The sequence below is a fragment of the Gallinula chloropus genome (assembly GCF_964237585.1).
Source record: "Gallinula chloropus genome assembly, contig: HAP1_SCAFFOLD_669, whole genome shotgun sequence".
Taxonomy (NCBI): domain Eukaryota; kingdom Metazoa; phylum Chordata; class Aves; order Gruiformes; family Rallidae; genus Gallinula; species Gallinula chloropus.
This window is the reverse complement of record NW_028168215.1, coordinates 1-19,311: the sequence shown is the minus strand read 5'-3', so window position 1 is coordinate 19,311 and position 19,311 is coordinate 1. Positions and strand designations below refer to the sequence as shown.

The 19,311-nt window shown below is 65.6% G+C and overlaps 2 protein-coding genes across 2 annotated transcripts; both read right to left on the bottom strand.

Moving 5' to 3' along the window:
- Positions 1 to 1,903: 1,903 nt before the first annotated feature.
- On the bottom strand, positions 1,904 to 4,796 carry LOC311204700 (procollagen C-endopeptidase enhancer 1-like; the record flags this gene model as incomplete). Its single annotated transcript, XM_084281079.1, has 4 exons — positions 1,904 to 2,162; positions 3,876 to 3,983; positions 4,107 to 4,228; positions 4,793 to 4,796. Coding segments are annotated over 4 exons (493 nt in total), but the record flags the coding sequence as incomplete, so codon positions are not given.
- Positions 4,668 to 19,005, bottom strand: LOC311204701 (kinesin-like protein KIF1C). Its single transcript, XM_084281080.1, is given in 23 exon segments — positions 4,668 to 5,087; positions 5,090 to 5,416; positions 6,748 to 7,404; positions 9,150 to 9,222; positions 9,343 to 9,520; positions 11,306 to 11,389; positions 11,699 to 11,793; positions 11,917 to 11,997; positions 12,093 to 12,167; positions 12,929 to 13,008; positions 13,117 to 13,215; positions 13,946 to 14,117; positions 14,225 to 14,303; positions 14,402 to 14,480; positions 14,604 to 14,669; positions 14,793 to 14,870; positions 15,546 to 15,657; positions 15,770 to 15,948; positions 16,538 to 16,603; positions 16,705 to 16,884; positions 16,970 to 17,046; positions 17,353 to 17,476; positions 18,870 to 19,005. Coding segments are annotated over 22 exon segments (3,150 nt in total). The 5' UTR covers positions 17,459 to 17,476; positions 18,870 to 19,005; the 3' UTR covers positions 4,668 to 4,880.
- Positions 19,006 to 19,311: the final 306 nt, after the last annotated feature.

The window sequence follows — 19,311 nt, the reverse complement described above, 5'->3', positions numbered from 1 at the left end:
TAGTGACCCCCGAACGCCGCCGTCCGTGGGGGGGCCTGCAAAAGGTCCTGAGGGGTTGGGGGGGGCTTTGAGGGGGGGCTTTGAGGGGGGGCGTGTGGGGGGTTTTTAAGGGGGTTGAAGGCTTTTAGGGGGGGTTCGGGAGATTTTAGGGGGGATTGACTGGGTGTTTTGGGGGGGGGCAGGGGGATTTTAGGGGGGTTTTGGTGGGGGTTTGGGGATTTGGGGGGGCACGGGGGTTTTAAGGGGGATTTGGGGGGATTTTAGGGGGTGGGGGGCTTTTAGGGGGTGCAGGGATTGTAGGGGGGGCTTTTGGGGGGAGCCACGGGGGTTTTAGGGGGTTGAGGGGCTTTTTGGGGGGGACATGGGGGTTTAAGAAGGGATGTGGGGGTGACTTTAGGGGGGGCGGGGATTTTAGGGGAGGCTTTGGGGGGCTCTGGGGGTTTCGGGGGAGCCCTCAAAGGCTGTTTGGGGGGGGGGGGGCAATGATATCCGGGGGGGTCCTTGAGGTTTGGGGGGTCCTTGGCTGTTTGAGGGGGGTGTCCATGAGCTTTGGGGGGGGTCCGTGCCGTTTTTTGGGGGGGGGTCTCTGGCAGTCAGGGGGTCCATGCCATTTTTGGGGGTTCCTGGCTGTTTGAGGGGTCCATGCTGTTTTGGGGGGTCTCTGGCTGTCGGGGTGTCCATGCCGTTTTGGGGGGGGGTCCATGCCGTTTTGGGGGGGGGGTGTCCCTGGCTGTCAGGGGGTCCATGCCATTTGTGGGGGGGTCCCCGGCTGTTGGGGTGTCCATGCCGTTTTGGGGGGGTGGTCTCTGGCTGTCAGGGGGTCTCTGGCCGTTTAGGGGGGGTCCATGCCGTTTGGGGGGGGGGGATCCCCGGCTGTCGGGGTGTCCATGCCGTTTGGGGGGGGGGTGTCCATGCCATTTTTGGGGGGTCCCTGGCTGTTGGGGTGTCCATGCCGTTTGGGGGGGATGTCCCCGGCTGTTGGGGTGTCCATGCCGTTTGGGGGGGGGTGTCCATGCCATTTTTGGGGGGTCCCTGGCTGTTGGGGTGTCCATGCCGTTTGGGGGGGATGTCCCCGTCTGTCGGGGTGTCCATGCCGTTTGGGGGGGGGGTGTCCATGCCATTTTTGGGGGGTCCCTGGCTGTTGGGGTGTCCATGCCGTTTGGGGGGGATGTCCCCGGCTGTTGGGGTGTCCATGCCGTTTTGGGGGGGGGTCTCTTTCTGTTGGGGTGTCCATGCCGTTTTGGGGGGGGTCCCCAGTTGTCGGGGTGTCCATGCCGTTTGAGGGGGGTCTCTTTCTGTTGGGGTGTCCATGCCGTTTGGGGGGGTCCCTGGCTGCTGGGATGTCCATGCCGTTTTGGGGGGGTGTCCCCGGCTGTCGGGGTGTCCATGCCGTTTTTGGGGGGGTCCATGCCGTTTGGGGGGGGGTCCCCGGCTTTCGGGGTGTCCATGCCATTTTGGGGGGGGTGTCCCCGGCTTTCGGGGTGTCCATGCCGTTGTTTGGGGGGGTCCATGCCGTTTGGGGGGATCCCCGGCTGTTGGGGTGTCCATGCCGTCTTGGAGGGGGGTCCCGGGCTTTCGGGGTGTCCATGCCGTTGGGGGGTGTCCATGCCGTTTTGGGGGGGTTGTCCCCGGCTGTCGGGGTGTCCATGCCATTTTTGGGGGGGGTCCCCGGCTGTCAGGGGGTCCATACCGTTTAGGGGGGGTCCATGCCATTTTTGGGGGGGGTCCCCGGCTATCAGGGTGTCCATGCCATTTTGGGGGGGGTGTCCCAGCTGTTGGGGTGTCCATGCCATTTTGGGGGGGGGGTGTCCATGCCGTTTTGGGGGGGGGGTCCCTCCTCTCTACCATCGCCGCCCCCCCGCCCCCCCTCCCCACCCCTTCCCTCGCCCCCCTCGCCCCTCACCGTGCGCGGGGGGGGGGCCGGCGCTGTACCAGACGAGGAAGCCGCGCCCGGCCGTGGCCCCGTCGCTCTCCATCCGCAGCATCAGCCGGTTACCCGGCGCCAGCAGTGCCCCGGGCCGGAAGGTGCCGCAGAAGCGGCCGAGCAGCGGAGCCCCCGGGCCGTGACCCCCCAGCACCGACAGCGAGTCGAACCGGCACCGGGGGTCCGGCTCCAGGTCGAAGACGCGGAACGACAGGGTGGCGACCCGGCCCTCGGGGACCTGGGGGGGACACAAAGGGGGTCAGGGCAGGGCGGGTCTGGGGGGGACCCGGCCCTTGGGGACTTGGGAGGGGTGAGGAGGGGGTCAAGGGGGACCCGGCCCTCGGGGACCTGGGGGGGCGGGGAGAGGGGGGATCAGGGGGGTCTGGGGGGGACCTGGTGGGGACAGGGGGGTCTGGGGGGGACCCGGCCCTCGGGGACCTGGTGGGGACAGGGGGTCTGGGGGGGACCCGGCCCTCGGGGACCTGGTGGGGACAGGGGGGTCTAGGGGGGACCCGGCCCTCGGGGACCTGGGGGGGGGTGAGGAAGTGGTCGGGGGGACTCGGTCCTCGGGGACCTGGTGGAGACAAGGGGGGTCAGGGGGTTCAGGGGGACCCAGCCCCTTGGGGGGTGGGGGACAGAGGGGGTCAGGGGGGGTCTGGGGGGGACCCGGCCCTTGGGGACCTGGGGGGGGGGGAGAGGGGGGATCAGGGGGTCTGGGGGGGACCTGGTGGGGACAGGGGGGTCTGGGGGGAGTCCGGCCCTGGGGGACTTGGGAGGGGTGAGGAGGGGGTCAAGGGGGGACCCGGCCCTCGGGGACCTGGGGGGGGGACAGGGGGGGTCAGGGGGGGTCTGGGTGGGACCCGGCCCTTGGGGACCTAGGGGGGGTGAGGAAGGGGCCGGGGGACCCGGCCCTCGGGTCCTGGTGGGGACAGGGGGTCGGGGGGTCTGGGGGGGACCCGGCCCTTGGGGACCTGGTGGGGGACAGGGGGGTCTGGGGGGGGACCTGGTGGGGACAGGGGGGTCTGGGGGGGGACCCGGCCCTTGGGGACCTGGTGGGGGACAGAGGGGGTCGGGAGGGTCTGGAGGGGACCTGGTGGGGACAGGGGGGTCTGGGGGGGACCCGGCCCTCGGGGACCTGGTGGGGACAGGGGGGATCAGGGGGGTCTGTGGGGGACCTGGTGGGGACAGGGGGGTCTGGGGGGGACCCGGCCCTCGGGGACCTGGTGGGGACAGGGGGGATCAGGGGGGTCTGTGGGGGACCTGGTGGGGACAGGGGGGTCTGGGGGGGACCCGGCCCTCGGGGACCTGGTGGGGACAGGGGGGATCAGGGGGGTCTGTGGGGACCTGGTGGGGACAGGGGGGTCTAGGGGGGACCCGGCCCTCGGGGACCTGGGGGGGGGGGGTGAGGAAGTGGTCGGGGGGACCCGGCCCTCGGGGACCTGGGGGGGGTCAGGGGGGCCCTCGGGGACCTGGGGGACCTGGGGGACACACACACACTGGGGGGGTGTCAATGTCCAGCCCTGGGGGACACCACAGGGCGGACAGGGGGTGTCACCACCCGGTTACCGGGACCTGGGAGGGTGACAGGACACACGGGACCTTCAGCCACCTGCGGGACACGGGGGGGGGGGGGGGGGTCGGACGTCCGGGGGGCAGGTGATGGGGTACTCGGGGGGGGTTGATGGGTGCCCGGGGGGGTTGATGGGTGCCCGGGGGAGGGGCGATGGGTGCCCCGGGGGTGTTGGGTGCCCGGGGGGGGTTGATGGGTGCCTGGGGGAGGGGCGATGGGTGCCGGGGGGAGGGGCGATGGGTGCCCGGGGGGTGTTGGGTGCCCGGGGTGGGGCGATGGGTGCCCGGGGAGGGGCGATGGGTGCCCGGGGGGTGTTGGGTGCCCAGGGGAGGGGCGATGGGTGCCCGGGGGAGGGGCGATGGGTGCCCGGGGGGGCCGTACCGTGATGGTCCAGGTGCAGTTGCGGTCGGGCGGGTAGTGCCGGGGAAGCCCTCGCTGGCGATGTACCCCGACTCCCCGCGGTGGTCCCCCCCGCACAGGAACACGGGCCTGGGGGGGAGAAGGGGAAGGGGGGTGGGGGTTTGAACAACACCCGCGGTCACGGCGGGGGGGGGGGGGGTGTCCCGGTACCCCGGGGGTTCGGGGCTGGGGGAAGTCCCGGTGCCCCGTTACCTGGTGGCGTTGGGGCGGGCGGTGGGAGCCGGGAGCGGGGTCGGTCCCTGCCCCGCAGCCGGGCGGCTCAGGCCGCTCAGCAGCAGCAGCAGCAGCAGCGGCGGCGGCGGCACCGGAAGCGGCTCATGGCGCGGCCGGGACGGGGCCGAATGGCGGCGGGGGGGGGGCCGGAGCCCCGGGGGGGAGAAGGACGGGGGGGGGGGAGACGGGACGGAGGGAGGGGGCGGGGCAGCATCTGGCCACGCCTACAAAGGGCGTGGCTACGTCAGGACACGCCCCCTCCAGCGCTGTGTTGTACTGGGGAGGGCGTGTCAGTCAAGCCATGTGGGCGGGGCTTTCCCGCCTTGTCACGCCCCCATTGGGTGGTGCGGGAGTGGGGGGCGTGGCCAGCGGCTGCCAAGCTGGAGTGGGCGGGGCGTGACGTGGCGGAGGGGCGGGGCCTGGCACACGTGCAGGGCAGCAGAGACAGAGGCGGCACCACCTTTAATTGGGGGGGGGGCGCCCCCTTTAATGAGGGGTTTCCCCTTAATGAGGGGACTCCCCTTTTAATTAAGGCATCCTCTTAATTGAGGGGGGGGCTCTGATTGAAGCCCCCCCCCCCCCCCCCCCCCCCCGCACACATGGTGGGGGTGGGTGTGTGACAGCAGCTGGGGGGTGCCCCCCCCCCCCGCCCCCCCACTCAGCACCCATGGGGGGGGGGGCTCAGGCTTGATTGTCCATGGAGGAGGAGGGGGGGGTCCTCCTGTATCCCCCCCCCCCCCCCCCCCGCACCCACTAAGCAGGGGGGCCTCTGGCTTTCAGGTCTGGGGCCGAATGCTGGCGGCGAACACGGGCAGGGGGGGCATCCCCAGGGGGTGGGGACACCCCCGCTGACATCAACTGCCTGGGGGGGCTCCCCCCATCTAGAGACCCCCGTCGGGGGCGCCCAGGAAGAGGGAGAGGGGGGTTGTTTTCCTCTTGAGAGGGGGGGCTGCCCCCACCCCGCCCCCTCCCCAAGCTAAGCGATGCTGGGGGTTACTCTTAAAGGGGAAGCGAAGCTTTGAGTCCTGGGGGGTGGCTGTAAAGCGGGGGGGGCGGCGGGAAGGGGCGGGGGGCTGCAGGGTGCCCCCCGCAGCCGCTAATCGCGCTTGTTCCTGCCGCAGCCAACGCAGCCGCCCCCGCCGGAACGCCGGGTCCTGTTCCATCAGGCGACACAGACGCTCGGCCGCTGAGGATGAGGAGGAGGAGGAGGGAGAGGAAGGCGGCGACCCCCGGGAGGTGGGTGGAGGGGTAGGGTCTTGAGGGGGGGGCGGGGCTTCTTCGTCGTCATCCTGTGGGGAGGAGGGAAACAGGGGAGGTTAAGGGGTGGGAGGGGAAAGGGGGGTGTTGGAAGGTACTGGGGGAGGGCTGGCAGGACCTACACTGGGGGTCTATGGGGTGATAGGGGGTCTATGGGGTGCTGTGGGGCAGACAAGAGCCACACTGGGGGTCTATGGGGTGACATGGGTGTAAGTTATTGGGTGCTACAGGGCAGGCAGGGCCAATACTGGGCATCTGTGGGGTGCTGTGGGGCAGGCAGGACTCACACTGGGGGTCTATGGGGTGACAGGGGGTCTTACGGGGTGCTGTGGGGCAGGCAAGACCCACACTGGGGGTCTGCAGGGTGACATGGGTGGGTTATAGGGTGCTACAGGGCAAGCAGGACCAATATTGGGCATCTGTGGGGTGCTGTGGGGCAGGCAGGACTCATACTGGAGGTCTATGGGGTGACATGGGTGGGTTATTGGGTGCTACAGGGCAGGCAGGGCCAATACTGGGCATCTGTGGGGTGCTGTGGGGCAGGCAGGACTCACACTGGGGGTCTATGGGGTGACAGGGGGTCTTACGGGGTGCTGTGGGGCAGGCAAGACCCACACTGGGGGTCTGCAGGGTGACATGGGTGGGTTATAGGGTGCTACAGGGCAAGCAGGACCAATATTGGGCATCTGTGGGGTGCTGTGGGGCAGGCAGGACTCATACTGGAGGTCTATGGGGTGACAGGGGGTCTCTGGGCTGCTGTGGGGTGGGCAAGACCTACATTGGGGGTCTGTGGAGTGACACAGGTGGGTTATACGGTGCTACAGGGCAGGCAGGACCCATACTGGGGGTCTGTGGGGTGCTGTGGGGCAGGCAGGACCCACATTGGGGTCCCATAGGGGAGCACAGGGGAGGCAGGACCCACACTGGGGGGTCTGTGGGGTGACATGGGTAGGTTATAGGGTGCTGTGGGCTGGCAGGACCCACACTGGGGGTCTGCAGGGTGACGTGGGTGGGGTGTAGGGTGCTGTGGGGTGGACAGGACCCACACTGGGGGTCTGTGGGGTGACATGGGTGGGTTATAGGGTGCTGTGGGGTGGACAGGACCCACACTGGGGGTCTGTGGGGTGACATGGGTAGGTTATAGGGTGCTGTGGGGCAGGCAAGACCCACACTGGGGGTCTGCGGGGTGACGTGGGTTGGGTGTAGGGTGCTGTGGGGCGGACAGGACCCATACTGAGGGTCTGTGGGGTGACATGGGTGGGGTGTAGGGTGCTGTGGGGCGGACAGGACACCCCCTAGGCTGTCTCTGTGAGGGCCCCATGGGGCAGGCCCTGGGCTGGGCTGCGTGTCAGCGCTCCCTCACCGCGGGCAGCGGGATGACGCGCTCCATCTGCCCCACGCGGTCCCGCAGGGCGCGGATCTGCTCGTCCTTGGCGCTGTTCTGCCTCTTCACCTCCCGTAGGATCCCGGCCAGTTTATCCAGGTGAGCCCTCAGCCCTTCCACCTCCGCGCCGCCGCTGCCGCCGCCATCACCGCCGCCACGTCCGCCATCACCACCATCCTCATCTTCCTCACCTCCTCCCACCGTATCCCAGACATCCCTCGCCACGGCGCGCCACGTCTCCCTCTCGTGAGGATCCCTCTTGCCGTAACGCCGGCACAGCTCCTTCATCTTGACGATGCTCATGGCTTCCACCTCGCGCCGCGCCTGCCGGAAATCCCGTAGCGCCACCTCGTAACAGATCTCCTTCACTGCCTGCATCTTCAGATCTGCCATGGTGACCCATGGTGGGTCTGGTATCGGCATCATCATCGGCGTCGGTGGCGGTGGCGGCGGCGCAGGACGGCGCCGCTGGGGGATTTGGTAAACCCGGAGAGGTTCCCGGCGCTTCCCGGCGGCGCTGGGGAGGCCGCAGCGGCGGACGATGGAACGGACGGTGGGAGCCGGGAGGTTCTGGCGGAGGGAAGAGATGAGGCGCCAACCGGCTTCGCAACGGCGTTGGGAAGGGTCCTCGGGGGGCTGTGGGATTGGGGGGTGGGGGTGGGGATAGGTTGAGGGGGGGGACATCGAAGGGATCCCAGGGAGGCACCCAGGGGATGCATTGTGGGGGGACACAGGGGACCCAAAGGACTTGGGACACTTGGGGGGGCACCCAGGGGATACATTAGGGGGGACACAGGGGACCCAAGGGACCTGGGACACATGAGGGGGCACCCAGGGGACACACTGGGGGGAACAGAGGGGACCCAAAGGACTTGGGACACTTGGGGGGGCACCCAGGGGACACAGGGGACCCAAAGGACCTGGGACACTTGGGGGGGCACCCAGAGACACCCCAGGGGACATTGATGGGACCCAGGAGGCACCCAGAAGACACACTGAGGGGGACACAGGGGACCCAAAGGACCTGGGGCACTTGGGTGGGCACCAAGGGGACACATTGAGGGGGGACACAGGGGACTCAAGGGACCCAGGACATTCTGTGGGGGCACCCAGGGGACCCAGGGACACCCCAGGGTACACCCATGGGACATCAAAGGGACCCAGGGGGCACCCAGGGGACACACTGGAGGGGATACAGGGGACCCAAAGGACCTGGGGCACATGGGGTGGCACTCAGGGGACTCAGGGGGGCACCCAGGGGACACACTGGGGGGGACACAGGGGACCCTAGGGATACATTAGGGGGGACAGAGGGGACCCAAGGGACTTGGGACTCCTCAGAGGGGATCCAGGGAATACCTGGGACACATTGGGGGGCACCCGGGGGACCCAGGGACACCCCAGGGTACACCCATGGGACATCAAAGGGACCCAGGGGGCATCCAGGGCGCACACTGGGGGACACACAGGGAACCCAAAGGACCTGGGACACTTGGGGGGGCACCCAGGGGACACATTGGGTGGGACACAGGGGACTCAAGCGACCTGGGAAACATGGGGTCGCACTCAGGGGACCCAGGGACACCCCAGGGTACACCCATGGGACATCAAAGGGACCCAGGGGGGCACCCAGGGGACACACTGGGGGGGATGCAGGGGACTCAAAGGACCTGGGACACTTGGGGGGGCACCCAGGGGACACATTAGGGGGGACACAGGGGACCCAAAGGACCTGGGACACTTGGGGGACACACAGGGGACTCAAAGGACCTGGGACACTTGGGGGGGACACAGGGGACTCAAGGGACCCAGGACATTCTGTGGGGGCACCCAGGGGACCCAGGGACACCCCAGGGTACACCCATGGGACATCAAAGGGACCCAGGGGACACACTGGAGGGGATACAGGGGACCCAAAGGACCTGGGGCACATGGGGTGGCACTCAGGGGACTCAGGGGGGCACCCAGGGGACACACTGGGGGGGACACAGGGGACCCTAGGGACACATTAGGGGGGACAGAGGGGACCCAAGGGATTTGGGACTCCTCAGAGGGGACCCAGGGAATACCTGGGACACATTGGGGGGCACCCAGGGGACACCCCAGGGAACCCCTGGGATGTGTTGGGGGGAGATGCAGAAGACCCAGGGGACCTGGGGACACCCCAGGAGGGCACCCAGAGGCCATTGAGGGGACCCTATGACACCCCCAGGGGACATGGGGGGCATGCAGGGACACTGAGGAGACACCCAAGCCCCCCACCTCCTCCCAGGACATCCCCCCCCACAGGGCAACTGGGAGACGCCCAGGGACACTGAGGGGACCCTGTGACACCCCCCTGGGGACACTGAGGGGACCCCCAGGCCCCTCCCCACCCTCACCTCCTGCTGCTGCTCCAGCAACTGGTCAGCCTCATCCTTCTCCCGCCGGTACTGGTTCTCCAGGTCCTGCAGCCTGGTGGGGGTGGGGGGGGCACAGACAAGGTGAGACCCCCACCCACCCAGAAACATCCCCAGGGTGTCCCTGGTTGGGGAGGGGGGGTCACAGGGACATATGGGACCCCCCCTCCCAAACCTCTTCTCCATCTCCAGGCGCATGTCAATGCCCTGCTGCTCCAGCAGCTCCCGCTGCGCCAGGTTCCAGTCTGGGGGGGGCTCGGGGGGGGCTGGGGGGCCGCGTTCCCGCTCCCGACGCGCCTGTTCCGGGTGCGTGAAGCGGAAGACGTGGTTCTTCCCCAAAACCAGACGGTGGCCTGGGGATGTGGGGGGGGAGGGAGGTGAGAGAGGGATTTTTGGGGGGGGTCTGGAGGGGTGTAGAGGGATTTTTGGGGGTGTCTGGAGGGGTATAGAGGGATTTGGGGGGATATAGATGGATTGGGGGGGATATAGAGGGATTTTGGGGGAGTGTGGAGGGGTATAGAGGGATTTTGTGGGGCCTGTGGGAGGATTTGGGGGGAAATAGAGGGATTTTTGGGGGGTGTAGAGGGATATAGAGGGATTTTGGGGGTGTCTGGAGGGATATAGAGGGATTTTGGGGGGTCTAGAGGGGTCTAGAGGGATTTTGTGGGGCCTGTGGGAGGATTTGGGGGGGATATAGAGGGATTGGGGGGATATAGAGGGATTTTGAGGGGATCTGCGGGGGTCTGGAGGGGTATAGAGGGATTTTTGGGGAGTCTAGAGGGGTATAGAGGGATTTGGGGGGGGCCTGTGGGAGGATTTGGGGGGATATAGAGGGATTTGGGGGGATATAGAGGGGTATAGAGGGGTATAGAGGGAATTTTGGGGAGTCTAGAGGGGTATAGAGGGATTTTGGGGGGGTCTGTGGGAGGATTTGGGGGGATATAGAGGGATTTTGGGGGGATCTGCGGGTGTCTGGAGGGGTATAGAGGAATTTTGAGGGGGCCTGTGGGAGGATTTGGGGGGATATAGAGAGATTTGGGGGGATATAGAGGGATTTTGAGGGGATCTGCGGGGGTCTGGAGGGGTATAGAGGGATTTGGGGGGGGCTGTGGGAGGATTTGGGGGGATATAGAGGGATTTGGGGGGTCTGGAGGGGTATAGAGGGATTTTGGGCAGGCCTGTGGGAGGATATGTGGGGGGATATAGAGGGATTTGGGGGATATAGAGGGATTTTGGGGGGCTGTGGAGGGGTATAGAGGGATTTTGGGGGTGTCTGGAGGGGTATAGAGGGATTTGGGGGGATATAGATGGATTGGGGGGGATATAGAGGGATTTGGGGGGGGTGGAGGGGTATAGAGGGATTTTTGGGGGGTCTGGAGGAGTACAGAGGGATTTTGAGGGGGTCTGTGGGAGGATTTGGGGGGATATAGAGGGATTTTGAGGGTGTGTGTGGGGATATAGAGCGATTTGGGGGGATATAGAAGGATTTTGGGGGTGTGTGGGGGGGATTTGGGGGCGTATAGAGGTATTTGGCGGGGATCTGCAGGTGTCTGGAGGGGTATAGAGGGATTTTGGGGGGGCCTGTGGGAGGATTTGGGGGGATATAGAGGGATTTTGGGGGGGTCTGGGGGATTTGGGGGGATATAGAGGGATTTTGGGGGGGTGTGGGGGGGATTTGGGGGATTATAGAGGTATTTGGGGGTGATCTGGGGTGGTCTGGAGGGGTATAGAGGGATTTTGGGGGGGTCTGGGAGGACATAGAGGGATTTGGGGGGGGTCTGGGGGATATAGAGGGATTTGGGGGGGCCTGTGGGAGGATTTGGGGGGGATATAGAGGGATTGGGGGGGTCTGGGAGGACATAGAGGGATTTGGGGGGGGGTCTGGGGGGATATAGAGGGATTTGGGGGGGCCTGTGGGAGGATTTGGGGGGATATAGAGGGATTTGGGGTGTGTGTGGGGGGATATAGAGAGATTTTGGGGGGGTCTGGGTGGGATTTGGGGGGATATAGAGGTATTGGGGGGGGATCTAGGGTGGTCCAGGGGGGGTATAGAGGATTTTGAGGGGGTCTGGGGGGATATAGAGGGATTTGGGGGGGTCCTGTGGATTTTGGGGGGGGTCCTGTGGGGGGGTCCCTACCCGATTTGAGGACCACCGGCTCCGTCACCTGCTTCCCGTTGACGTAGGTCTCAGCCCCCTCGCAGGGCTCCAGCGTCACCACCACTAATTTGGGGGGGGGGGGATATGACATAATAAAGCAGGGGGAGGGGTTACAAACCCCTAAAACTTATAGGGGGGGTCCCCAAATTTCCATACACCCCCCCCCCTCACCCCCAAACTTAACGCCCCTCTCCCGCCGGGGGGGGGAGCGATACCTGGGGGGGGGGGGAGGGCACGATGACCTGCTCCAGTGCCAGCATTAGTGGGGGGGGGGGAGAAAACGGAGTTAAGGGGGTGCAGGGAAAAGGGGGGTGGGAAAGAGGGGGCACCCAATATTTGGTGCCGCCCCCCCCCCAATTTGAACCCCTTTACCTTCTCCAGAGGGGTCAGGGCAGCTGCGGAAGAGGCAGTGCTGCTCCCCGATGAAGGGCCCGGAGAGTTTGATGTCCACAGCCCCCTGGCCCACTCTGTGGGGAGGGGGGGGGAAAGGGGGGCAACGGTAAATTGGGGGGTCAGGGGGGCCTGGGGTGGGGGGGAGTAGGGTGGGGGTATTTTGGGGGTATTTTTGGGGTGGGGGGTCGCTCACCCACCGGGTGACGCCGTCCTTGATGTGGTAGAGGAGACACTCGGACATCAGGGGGTCCTCGTTGAGGTTCACCAAGTGGGGGTCTTTTTTTTGGGGGGGGGGAAATAAATAAGGGGGGGGGTAAGAAAAAGGGGGGGGTGGAATTTGGGGGTGACCCCCCCCCTCATTTCCCTGATGTACCTTTTAGGGGAGAAGACCCCCACGGTGCCGCCGTCCTCACGCAGAGCCACCCCCATCTCAGCCAGCAGCGCTTCCCTGGGGGGGCACGGGGGGGGTTTGAGGGGGCACAGGGTGGGGGGCTGGAGGGTTTGGGGGGGTCATGGAGGAGGTTTGGGGGGGGGAGTTGAGGGGGTTGGGGATCCCCATTGGGCTTGGGGTGGGGGTGGTGCTTTGGGGGGGTTGAGCAGTGAAGGGGTGTTGGGTGAATGGACATGGGCATTGGGGGGCTGGGGAGGGGATATAGAGGGGGTATTGGTGGGGTCCTGAGGATTTAGGGGGGTATAGGGGCTTTTGGGGGGTTGAGGGATTTGGGGGGGGGGCTTGGGGATTTTGGGGGGTACAGAAGGATTGGGGGTTGGGAGGATCTGTGGGGATACAGAAGGGTTTGGGGGATATTTGAGGGGGGGGTACAGATTTGGGGGGATATGGGGGGGTATGAAGGATTTAGGGGGGTATAGAAGGATTTAGGGGGTCTTTGGGGGGGGGTGTCCTGGGATTTAGGGGGGGGGCACAGAGAAGGTGTAGGAATTTGGAAGGGGATAGGGATGGATTTGGGGGGGATCCACAGAGATTTGGGGAGGGGTCCTGGGATTTTTTGGGGGGGGGCATGGGGCAGGTTGGGGAGAACTGGGAGGGGGCGCTGGGGGGGGGGGCACTCTGAGGAGGATGGTGATGGTGGTGGGGGGGAGGGGGGGGTTGTCTGAGCCCCCCCCTGGGAATTTGGGGTGCCTGGTCGCTGGGGGGGGGCCATGGAGGTATTTTTTGGGGAGGGGGGTGTTTTGGGGCCCCCCCCTCACCGCTCCAGCCTCAGCGCCTCCGTCCTGCGCAGCTTCTCCTCCCAGGTCTCATTCAGCTCTGCGATGATCTTCTCTGTCTCCTGGGGGGGGGGCAGATTTTGGGGGGGGTGAGGGGTTATTTTGGGGGGATGGGGGGTTATTTTGGGGGGGGGGAGGTATTTTTGGGGGGGGGGGGTTGAGGGTGTCACCTGCAGCCGCTCCATGGCCTCTGCGGCGCCGAGGGGGGGCAGCGGCTCCGAACCTCGGTGAGGGGGGCAGGGGGGGCTGGGGGGGGGACACAGCTGGGTTTGGGCCTGGGGAGGGGTGAGAAATTTGGGGGGGGGGGTTGTCAGAGGGGGGATGGGAGGCTCCTCCTTCACCTGCACCCACCCCCCCAGCAGTGAGCCCAACTTCCCCCAATTCCCCCCCCCCGCCTTGAGTCCCACTCTGGCTCCAAAATACCACCCCAGCCCCCCAAAAACCACCAAAATCCCCTCACCCCAATGCCCCCCAGCCTCCCACCCCCACAACCCTCCCTTCCTTCCAAACCCCCCCAAACCCCCTTCTCCACCCCAACAACCCCTCCCGCCCCCCCAAATCTCCCCTCCAGCCCCCCCCAATCTCCCAATTTCCTCCCCAAACCCCACCCAATCCCCCCAAACCTCCCTCCAACCCCCCCAAACCCCCTTCTCCACCCCCCAAATCTCCCTCCAGCCCCCCCCAATCCCCCCATTCCCCCCAATTCCCCCCCCAAACCCCACCCAATCCCCCCAAACCTCCCTCCAACCACCCCAAACCTCCCTCCAACCCCCCCCAAACTCCTCCAAACACCCATCTCCACCCCAACAACCCCTCCCACTCCCCCCAAATCTCCCCTCCAGCCCCCCCAATGCCCCCAGCCCCCCCAATCCCCCCAAACCTCCCTCCAACCCCCCCCAAACCCCTCCAAACCCCCATCTCCACCCCAACAACCCCTCCCACTCCCCCCAAATCTCCACTCCAGCCCCCCCAATGCCCCCCAGCCCCTCCAATTCCCACCCTCAACCCCCCCCAACTATGCCCCTCACCATCGGGGTCGGGGGGCAGCCCCTGGGCGCTGAGCAGCTCCCGCAGCCGCGTCACCTCCTGCCGCAGCTCCCGGATCAGCCGGGCGTTGGGATCCTCGTTGATCACCGCGTGGCACCGGATCTGCTTCGTACGGTCTGCGTAGCTGATGGGGGGATGGAGCAGCATTAAGACCCCCTCCTCCCCCCCCCCCAAAAAACACCCCCTCCCACCCTAAAAACAGCCCCCCAACACCCCCACCCCAAAAAGTACCGCAGGGTGCTGAGCGTCTCCTCGTAGTTGATGTCGGCCGGGCTCAGCGCCGCGATCATCGCCGTGCGGGAGTTACCCCCTAGGATGGGATGAAGGGGGGGGAGTCAGAACCCTAAGACCCCCTCCCCAAAATAAAAACAACCCCCCAAACCCTTTTTTAAACCCGACCCCCCTCACCCAGGTTCTCCTTCAGCAGCCAGGTCAGCACCGAGTCGCGGTACGGGATGAAATCGGGTTTCTTCTTCTTGCTGTTTTGCTGGGGGGGAAGGGGGAGCAGAAAAATTGGGGGTGGGGGCGTTAAAAATAATGGGGAGGGGGCATGTGTGTACCCCAAGAGTCTGTAAGACCCACCCCCTCATCCCCCCCCCCAAAAACTCACCGCCTCAGCCAGGGCGGAGATGACCTTCCCCAGCGTGGTCAGGGATTTGTTGATGTTGGCGCCTTCCTGGGAGGAGGGGAAGAGGAAGAGGAGGGTGAGGAAGGCTCAGGGGGGGTGTATGTGGAATTTGGGGTGGGGGATGCACCCCAAAGTGTGGTGGGGGGTGTGTGGCCCCCCCTCTTGTCTCACCTTCAGGCGCACGCCCTTGGCTCCCGAGGCATCGGCGCGTTCGCTGCCGGCGAGGTCGACCAGGCTGATGCGGCTCACCTGGTGTGGGGGGGGGGTGGATTTTTGGGGGGGTCAGGGGATTTGGGGGCACTGGGGTGTCCAGGGGGGTGCTCTGGGGGGTGGTGAAGGGATTTGGGAGGAGTTGGGGGGGTTGGGTGGGGATATAGGGGGATTGGGGGCAATTTGGGGGGGAAGTTTGGGGGGATTTGGGTGAGGAGCGAAGGGGGAGTTCTGGGGGGGGGTGGGGGGGATTTTGTGGGGGATTTTGTGGGTGATTTTGGGGGGCACGGGGGGGATTTCACAGGGGGGTGTTGGATGAGGATGGAAGGGGGATTTCTGTGGGGGTCATAGAGGGGTTGGGGGGAATTTGGGAGGGGTTGGGGGGAACTCCAGGGGAGAGTTGGATGAGGAGCAAAGGAGGGTTTTTGGGGGGGCACAGGGGGATTTTGGGGGGGAACACAGGGACATTTTAGGAGGAGCCACAGGGGATTTTGGGGGGGACATTGGGGGGAACACAGGGACATTTTAGGGGTGGCCACGGGGGGGGGGGGGATTTTTTTGGGGGGTGCTTAGGGTGAACCGATGGAATTCCGAAGAGATTTGGGGGCAGATTTGGCTGAGGCTGATTTTTTGGGGGGGGGTGCAGCCATTATTTGGGGGAGGGGGGGCCAGGGGAATATTTGGGGGGGGGGGGGTGGTTGTCTCTGTTGTCACCTTCTCAGTGTGCAGGTCGGTGAGGCGGTCGTGGCGGCGCTGGCTGAAGACGATGGTGAAGACGGCGTGCGAGCGGCTGCTGGTCTCGTTCATGTTGGTGGCCGCCACCGTCCTTGGAGGGGGTAGGAGAGGAGTTGAGGGGGGGGTAGGGGTAATTTTAGGGATCCCCACACCCTTATCAGGAGTACTGGGGTGTCCCTGTGTACCCCTAAACCCCCTCAGACCTGGCTTTGTTGCCGCTGTCCATGAGGTCGGCGATGTCATGGAAGGAGGTGACCGCCAAGCGCGACAGGTCCTGGACGTAGGGACCCATCAAGGGGTGTTCCCGCACCCGCAGCCCCCCACGGCTTTTGGGGTTCAGCAGGTCCCGCACACGCTCGCAGTAGATCTCCATGTAGCTCACCTAGAGGAGGAGGAAGGGCACCCCGAAATAGTGAGGGGGGGGGGTTACCCTCAAATAATGAGGGGCAGGCTGGAAATGAGGGGGGAGTTAAATGTGGGGGGAAACTAAAGTGGGGGGGGGACACACATCCTAAAAGTGGGGGACCCCCAATGAGGTGTTTGGTCCCTGAAGTGAGGGGAACCCTAAAAATGATGAGGGGGGGACCCAAGTGGTAGGTGGGACCCCAAAATGGGGGAGGACACACACCTAAAGGGGTGGCTAGACTCTGAAAGGGGGGACGACACTGAGCCCAAATAGGGGGGAAACCCCAAAAATGGTGAGTGGGGACCCTAAAGTGGGGGGAGATTGAGCCTAAATGGTGAGAAGGGGCACCCTAAAGAGGGGGGGGCACCCCAAAGACGGTGTGGAACAACACCCCCACCCCCAAATCCCCAGAGCAGAGGGATGAACCGAACCCCTAAACCCCCACAACCTGTGTTGAGAGGGGTGTGGGGGTGTCCTATAATAAAACCCCCTCACAGAGCCCCCCCCCAACATAAAGGGGGGTGTCTATGAAATAAGGGGGGGCCCCCCAAACCCCCCTACTCACCTCCACAGAGAAGGTGAGATCAGGGGATCCCTCCTGGGCGACGCGGGCGAAGAGATCCTCGCAGAGCTGGGGCGAAGAGGGGAGGCAACAGCTCTTTATTTCCAAGTCCAAGTAGGGGGGGAATCCCCCCCCTGACCCCCTCCCCAAGCCCCCCCAAGCCCCCCTACCTGTGGGATGATGCCCCTCTGGCCTGCCTCCTGCCTGCCCATCATGGTGTAGGACTTGCCGGCGCCGGTTTGACCGTAGGCGAGGACGCAGACGTTGTAGCCCTCGAAGGCGTGGAGCAGCATGGCCTCCCCGATGTCCCGGTACACCCGGCGCTGTGAGGCAAACTGGGGGTCCTCTTCCTGAAAGGGGAAGGGAAAGGAGAAGATATTAGGGGTGTTGGAGAACCCCCCCCCTTTCACCCCCACCATCAATCCCAGTACTCACCGAGGTGTGGGACCAGTAGGAGTAGTCGAAGGTGAAGTGTTTGGTGGCGTCTTTGGGGAGTTTGGGGTTGGTGATGCCTGTTGTGGGGGGATGGGGGGGGTGTTTTTTAAGGTGAGGGAGTGATGGGGTGTTGTGGGGACACCGTGACGCCCCCCTACGTCACCCCTGTCACCCCCCCCCCCTCCTCCTTTTCCCCCTCATGTTGCTATTTTTAGCTCAGTGGCAGCTGGTTCTCCGGGCCGGCGGCCAGGACGGTGCAGCGGGGACAAGGACGGGGTCAGGGAACGGAGGAGGTTTGGGTAGGGGGGGTGTGTGTGTGTGTGTGTATATTTGGGCTCCCCCCCCCCAAAAAACACCCCCACACACCCCACACACACACTCACAGGTGGTGTTTCCCTGCATCTGGATGACACACTTGGCCTGGCGACTGGTCTCGCGGGCGTTGAAGGGCCGGACTCTGACCGCCACCGTCACCGACGCGCCCGCCATGCCGGCGACGGCGTCACGCTGCCGGTACGGAAGAGATTTAAACACCTTTACCCCCCCCCCCCAAACACACACACCCCAACCTCCACCCTCTTCAGCCCTCCCCACCCCACGTCCCACGCCCACGTCACGTGTCCCTGTCCCGTCCCACCCCACCCCCCCTCCCTTAACAAGAAACACCCAGGGTGGGTGTGAGGGAGCCCCCGCCCCAAAAGTGGGTTAAACATCAACCCCTTTGCCAACGCCCTGGCTCCTGGCAGGTTTGGGGAGCAGGGTGTGGGGTGTGTAGGGGGGGGGGACAACACCCAGCAGGATCTGGGTGTCCCCCCCCCAACCCCCCCTTGCTCCTGGCACAGCCAAGGAGAGGCCTAAAAATAACCCTGGCACGGGAAAGCCGAAAGAGCTGGAAGCCCCCCCACCCCCTGCTGCTTCCCCCCCACCCAACCCCCCCCCCCGGGTGTGGGGGGCACCACATATAACCCTCCCCACCCCCCTGAAATACAGGCAGGTGGGGGGTCAGAGGTTGGGATTTGGGGAGAGGAAGGAGCGGGACGTCCCGTTTGGGCTGGCCCGGGGGGGTAAACAGCACGTGACCCCCCACACACACACCGGTTTGATGGGCCACCCCCCCCCGCCCCTGCCTTGGGTTCGTCATGACACACACCCCCCCTAAAATAGGGGGTTCCCCTCAGGGTAGGAAGAACCAGACCCCCCTCAATCTGTTCCCTACACCCCTGAGACTCTCAACATCCCCCCAAACCTGCTCCCTGCCCCTTGTGTGGCCCCCCCACACCCCCTAAACCCCCCCAAAACCTGACTCCTACCCCCTGTAACCCCCCCACTCTCCACCCCACACCCCCGACCCAGCCCCCCCAGTATTTCAACCCCTCCTGGTACCCCACATCCCCTCTTGAGCCCCCCAATACTTCCCCCCACACACTGCTACCAGCACCCCCCAGCCCCTCCCCCAGTACTGAGCCTCCTACTACCGGTACCGAGCTCCCCCAGCCCGGGGTCTTACCGAGACCCCCCTGAGCTCTCCCAATACCCCACACCCTCCGGTACGGATCCCCTCCCGGTAACCCCACACCCCTTGGTACCCCACCGCATCCGGTACCCTGCAGCCCCGGTACCGGCCCTTCCCGGTACCGATTCCCCCCCCACCGGTACGACCCACCCCGCATCCCCTGGTACCCCACACCCCCCGGTACCGATCCCCCCCCCCTCCCCGGTACGACCCACTCCGCATCCCCTGGTAACCCCCCCCCCGGTACCGATCCCCCCCCCGCATCCCCTGGTACCCCACACCCCCCGGTACCGATCCCCCCCCCCCCACCCGGTACCACCCACCCCACATCCCCTGCTACCCGCCCCCCGGTACCGACCCCCCCCCCTCTCCGGGCCGCACCCCCACCTGCTCGTCGTCGTCGTCGGCGCCTCATCCCCTCCCGCCCCTCCCGGGCCGTCCCGGCCTCCGCCCGCCCGCGCCGCCGGGGCCGCCCCATCGTCCGGGAAGCGCCGGGGCCGGCGGCGGCGGCGCGGGGCCGCCGTGACGCGGGGGGACGGGGCCTGGGGGACACGCCCGCTCTTAAAGGGACACGGTGAGGAAAAGGGGCGCCTCCTCCCGGCACGTTCCCTTCGCTGCCTTTCCCTGTGTTCCCCCCCATTATCCCCCCATTTCCTCCCGCTATCTCCCCAGTATCCCAGTCTATCCCCTGTTATCCCCCATTTTCCCCCATTATTTCCCCATTTCCCCCCCCATTTTCCCCCATTTCCCCCATTATCTCCCCATTTTCCCCTATTATCTCCCCATTTCCCCCATTATCTCCCCATTATCTCCCCATTATCCCCCATTT